The following is a 5,952-nucleotide window of genomic DNA, read 5'->3' as shown; positions in this document are numbered from 1 at the left end:
CGTTCCCTGTGTTCGATACCCTACTTGCTTAAACTAAACTACTATCGATAGGTACATTGCCTACGTGTGTTTGTTTACATTTGAGCTTGTTAGGATTAAAACTAGTTTGTTTAACACACATCAAGTTTTTGGCGCCGTTTCCGGGGAACGGTTCTAATAATTATATGGTTTGCTGGTATTATCGATCCTTTATGTTAGATCTTTCTTGCATAAAGTTACCTGTTTTCAGTTCCTATTGATTTTCTATAGTTTTGCATTAAAACTCGTCGAGTTTATTCTTCTGTTAACAGTTACGTAAATTCTTCGTTTTTGTTCGTTTTACGCTTGTTTTTCTGTTTTATTTCAGGTTTTTATGACCCGAGGTTCCAGTTCTACACCAGTACCACCTATAAACAATCTGGAGTTGATTATTCGCAAACAAAGACGAAAAGGGATCGAGTCCGACACATCCACGTTTGGTGAAGAAAGCAATTCTGATCAAGGAGATAATATGGTTGACATTGCCGACATACCGATGGGAGATTATAAGAAGCGCATAAGAGATGGTACCGGGCCGGGACTCGTGCAACCTGCAATCCCAACTACCACCAATTTTGAGTTGAAGGGTCACATCCTCGCACAAATAAAATACATTCCATTCCATGGAAAAGAGCACGAAGATGCCTACAAGCATATTGAAGAAGTTATGGACGTTGCTGACTATTTCCATATGCCAAATGTTCCTCGCGATACTGTCTTACTACGGATGTTACCGGTTACATTCAAAGGAGCCGCGAAAGAATGGTTAAAATCTTTACCCCCCGGATCCATTACAACATGGCAAAAGATGCGCGAGGAGTTCATTGACCTGTTTTTTCCACCTTCTAAGATTGCAAAATTGAAGAAAGCAATTGCTAACTTTGAGCAATTATCGGGAGAATCACTCTATGAAGCGTGGGAAAGATATAAGGGGTTAATAAGAAATTGCCCTCAAAACGACCTAAACGTGAAACAAGAGGTTTCTATCTTTTATGATGGCGTGAACTTCACAACCAAGCAATTAATAGACTCCCAAGGACCCCTCACGAAGAAAGCACCAGCTGTCATTAAAATATTGGTGGAAGAATTCTCCAAACATTCAAGAGAATACCATAATCCAAGGAACGATACAGCTAGAGGCATGGTTAACTCAGTTTCCGATGACATGGCAACAATGATGGCTAAACTAGAAAATATGGATCGTAGGATGACAAAGATGGATCAATCCATCCATGCCATAAGGGTGGGTTGTGACAATTGTAGCGGTCCCCATCTTACTAAGGATTGCGATCTTGATGAGAACGGCAACCGGAAGGCACAAGTTTGTTATTCGAGTGGCGATAGGTTTGATGATGATTGGCGAAAGCCCAAGAAGGAATAGCTCCCTAATGATGAATACAAGAAGGCAAAGGAGGAGAAGTATAGGCAAAAAGCATGCGGGTTGTATCAAAAAGAAGAACCGGTGTAAGAGAAGAAGACGGATCTTGAAGCTATATTAACTTGATTCATTAGTGCTTCCGAGAAAAGGCACGACGAATCCGATGCAGCCATTAGAGATCAACAAAAGATGATGAAGGAGCACCAAACCATGATGATGGATCAACAAGCTCTGCTCCGAAATCAGCAACCTTCAATCTTGAATATTGAAAAACAGCTTGGGCAACCTGCCAAGGAATTCAAGGAAAGAACACCAGGCGGGCTTCCTAGTGACACGGAAAAAAATCCAAAGGGCGCGCATATTAACATAGTGACAACAAGGAGTGGGAAGATAGTCACACCCCTCACTCCAATCCCAAGTACAGATCAAAAAAAGGAAAAAGAAAAAGATAAAGAAAATCTGAATTCGCCAATAGTAGACAAAACTCGTAGAGTTCCTAACAAAAACTCGACAAGTTTCGTGTCTGATGAGCAAAATAATTCCAAATCTGAGCCATTTAATCCACCATTACCATTCCCGGGTCGAGCTCGACAAGAGAAGCAGAATGAAGACTACCAGAAGTTCCTGGAGCACATAAAGGCCTTACAAATCAACATTTCGTTCATCGAAGCAGTCGCGCAAATGCCAAAATATGCAAAGTTCCTAAAAGAACTTCTCAGAAATAGAAAGAAAATGGAGGAAGCATCCAAGGTATTCTTAAATGAGAACTGTTCAGCCGCAATGTTAAACAAATTACTAAAGAAGAAAGGTGATCCGGGTAGCCTAACCATTCCTTGCCAATTCGGGAATTTAGCCACTAGCTATGCATTGGCCGATTCGGGGGCAAGTGTGAACCTCATGCCATACTCTTTCTTTAAAAAGCTAAACCTTCCGGAACCGAGACCAATCCGAATGGCGATCCACTTAGCAAACAAGACGGTGACATTCCCAAGAGGTATATGTGAAGATTTATTAGTAAAAGTCGATAAGTTTGTCTATCCGGCAGATTTCAGTGTGCTAGATATGGAGGAGGACCATCAAGTGCCAATAATCCTTGCAAGACCATTTTTGAATACCGCGGGTGCCATAGTAGACATACAAGACTCAAGGCTTACCCTTCGAGTGGGGGAGGACTCAGTTATTTTTGGAATGGATCAAGCCATGAAACATTCGAAGTGTAATGATGATACTGCCTTTTTAGTAGATGTCTTGGAAGAATTATTAGAAGAATGGAAAGAAGACGAAACAAGCGAACACATTTTGACATCAGAAGATGATTTTGATGCTGAGAGAGATTTGAAAGAATTAGAAAGACTTTTTGAAGAATCAGAATACGAAGAACTGATAAAGTCGACAGAACAAGAAACTCGACGAGTTAATCACAATAACTCGATGAGTTTCTACGAAAAATCGGGATCTGAGGAAACTTTTGTTCTAAACTCATCGAGTTTAATTCCAAAACTCGACGTGTTTGGTGTTTAGAGCACACAATTGGAGCTGGAAACGTTACCAAGACACTTAGAATATACATTTCTCGAAGAAGGTGAGCAGAAGCCTGTGATCATTGCATCGGACCTCACCCCAATTGAAAAAGATCAATTAGTTAAGGTTTTGAAGAAAAGAAAGAACGCCATTGCATGGAAAATCACCGACATAAAGGGGATAATCCCTTCTTATTGTTCTCATAAAATAATCCTTGAAGAAGGAGCAACGCCAGTGGTGCAACATCAAAGGCGTTTGAACCCAAATATGCAAGAGGTAGTTAAGAAGGAGGTGGTAAAGCTATTGGATGCGGGGATCATTTATTCAATTTCCGGTAGTCCATGGGTAAGTCCCGTTCAAGTAGTGCCGAAGAAAGGAGGAACGACAGTCGTGGCGAATGAAAAGAACGAGCTTATTCCTACGCGAACGGTAACCGGTTGGTGAGTATGCATCGATTTTCGAAAGCTAAATGATGCTACTTGCAAAGACCATTTCCCTTTACCCTTTATTGATCAAATGCTTGAAAGATTATCCGGTCATTGCTATTATTGTTTTTTAGATGGATTTTTAGGTTATTTCCAAATACCAATCGATCCAAATGATCAAGAGAAAACCACCTTCACCTGCCCTAGTGGAACGTTTGCATACCGAAGAATGCCTTTTGGGTTGTGCAATGCGCCTGCAACTTTTCAACGATGCATGATGTCAATATTTCACGATATGGTGGAGAAGTATATGGAAGTATTCATGGATGATTTTTTCGTGTTTGGTTCTTCTTTTGATAATTGTCTTACTAATCTGACTTAATGCTTGCTAGGTGTGAAAAGACCAATTTAGTTTTGAATTGGGAAAAATGCATTTCATGGTTAAAGAAGGCATCGTGTTAGGTCATAAAGTGTCAAAGGCGGGGATTGAGGTGAAGGACGTTAGAAGTTTTTTGGGTCACGCGGGTTTTTACCGCCGTTTTATAAAAGACTTTTCTAAAATAACTTGACCTTTAACTCAGCTACTTTTAAAAGATGCACCTTTTAATTTTTCAACAGAATGTTTAAATGCTTTTGAAATATTGAAAAGAAAATTAACTAACGCCCCGATCATTATCGCCCCGAATTGGAATTTACCGTTTGAAATTATGTGTGACGCAAGTGATTTTGCCTTAGGTGTTGTGCTTGGTCAAAGAGTCGATAAACATTTTCAACCAATTTATTATGCTAGCAAGACCTTGAATCCGGCTCAAGAAAATTACACCACAACTGAAAAGGAATTATTGGCCGTGGTCTATGCTTTTGATAAATTCCATCCTTATCTTATATTGTCAAAAACCACTGTTTTTTACTGACCATTCTGCAATTATATTTTTATTTGCTAAGCAGGACGCAAAACCAAGGTTGATCCGGTGGGTGTTATTACTTCAAGAATTTGACATTGAGATCAAGGAAAAGAAAGGAATGGAAAATGTAGTGGCTGACCATCTCTCAAGATTAGAGAATCAAGAAAGCGATGCATCTGACCACAAGGGTATTGGGCATAGTTTTCTACAAGAGTATTTGATGGTGATAATGGGAGAAGAACCATGGTATGCAGATATTGCGAACTTTTTAGCTGGGGACTTTCTTCCAAAAGGGCTAACTCATTAGCAGAAAAAGAAACTCATGTCAGAAATTAAATATTATTTCTGGGATGAGCCATATCTTTTTAGGAGCAGTGCAGATGGAATCATCAGAAGATGTGTGTTTGGAAAGGAGATCCACGACATTCTAGAGCATTGCCACAATGGGCATGTAGGAGGACAACATGGAGTTCAATACACTGCTAAAAAGTTGTTTAAATCAGGATTCTATTGGCCCACAATCTTTAAGGATGCTGCTACCTATGTGAGAGAGTGTGATGCGTGCAAACGATTAGCAAATATTTCTGTAAAGAATGAAATGCCTCAAAGAAGCATCCAAGTGTGTGAAGTTTTCGATATATGGGGTATAGATTTCATGGGTCCATTTCCATCATCAAGAGGGCACAAATACATACTTGTGGCAGTGGACTACGTATCAAAGTGGGCTGAAGCATGAGCGCTATCAACAAATGACGCAAGGGTGGTGGTGAAATTTTTGAAGAATTTATTCTCTAGGTTTGGAGTACCAAAGGCGTTGATAAGCGATAGAGGAACCCATTTTTCCAATGAACAACTAGCAAAGGTTTTGCAAAAATATGGTGTACGCCATAGATTTTCAACACCTTATCATCCGCAAACGAATGGCCAAACTGAAATAACAAATAGAGCCCTCAAAACAATTTTGGAAAGGTCGGTAGGCAACCATAGGAAAGATTGAGCAGATAAGTTAGATGATGCATTGTGGGCATTTAGAACTGCATTCAAGGCACCTATTGGAACAACACCTTATAGATTGGTTTATAGAAAAAGTTGTCATCTACCAGTGGAATTGGAGCACAAAGCCTATTGGGCTTTGAAAACGCGCAATTTGTCCCCCAATGAGTTACGTACCAATCGACTCTTGCAAATGAATGCCTTGGAGGAATTAAGGAACGAGTCTTACACTAACTCGTTGATTTATAAGGATAAGACAAAGAAATGGCATGATGCGAGATTGAAAGGAAATAAGGAGTTTCAAGAAGGGAAAAAAGTACTTTTATATAACTCAAGACTCAAACTTTTTCCAGGAAAATTACGCACTCGTTGGACCCGACCCTTCACAATTAAACATGTTTTTCCATATGGGGTAGTTGAATTGTGGAATAAAGATGGAATAAGTTTTAAGGTAAATGAGCATAGGATCAAAAGATATGAGGAGGGCAGGCCAAAGGAAGTGGAAATTGAAGAAGGGATTGATTTAGAGGCAACCACTACAATGTAAGGCGGAAAGGAGTCCAGCTAAAGACTCCTCAAAAATGAAGCGCTTGCGGGAGGCAACCCGGCAATTGAGTTTGTTTTCTTTTTCTTGTACTATTTTATTTATTTTCTTTTTATGTTTTTCGTTGTGTTTTTAGTCTTCATCTTCATATTTTGCTTAAATGATTGC

General features: G+C 39.6%; 1 protein-coding gene and 1 non-coding gene across 2 annotated transcripts; one reads left to right on the top strand and one right to left on the bottom strand.

Moving 5' to 3' along the window:
* Positions 1-874: 874 nt before the first annotated feature.
* On the bottom strand, positions 875-981 carry LOC145037943 (small nucleolar RNA R71). Its single transcript, XR_013679052.1, has one exon. It is a non-coding gene; the product is annotated as a small nucleolar RNA R71 (small nucleolar RNA).
* A 604-nt stretch (positions 982-1,585) lies between these two features.
* LOC145036401 (uncharacterized) lies at positions 1,586-4,983 on the top strand. Its single transcript, XM_078984845.1, has 4 exons — positions 1,586-2,809; positions 2,918-3,346; positions 4,291-4,493; positions 4,617-4,983. Exons 1-4 carry the CDS (start codon positions 1,586-1,588, stop codon positions 4,981-4,983), a joined length of 2,223 nt encoding a protein of 740 aa, XP_078840971.1.
* Positions 4,984-5,952: the final 969 nt, after the last annotated feature.

This window comes from Lactuca saligna, chromosome 3 (genome assembly GCF_052625555.1).
Source record: "Lactuca saligna cultivar CGN05327 chromosome 3, ASM5262555v1, whole genome shotgun sequence".
In the NCBI taxonomy this organism is placed as follows: domain Eukaryota; kingdom Viridiplantae; phylum Streptophyta; class Magnoliopsida; order Asterales; family Asteraceae; genus Lactuca; species Lactuca saligna.
Note: the sequence above shows the minus strand (reverse complement) of the source record. Positions and strands in the feature narration are given on the sequence as shown.

Excerpts from the sequence above, each read along its gene's own strand:
- LOC145036401 (XM_078984845.1), top strand. The coding sequence starts at position 1,586 with ATGATGAAGGAGCACCAAACCATGATGATGGATCAACAAGCTCTGCTC. Across the intron at positions 3,347-4,290 it reads AGCTTATTCCTACGCGAACG|GACGCAAAACCAAGGTTGAT; the intron begins GTAACCGGTTGG and ends TTTGCTAAGCAG. Across the intron at positions 4,494-4,616 it reads ATAATGGGAGAAGAACCATG|GAGCAGTGCAGATGGAATCA; the intron begins GTATGCAGATAT and ends ATATCTTTTTAG.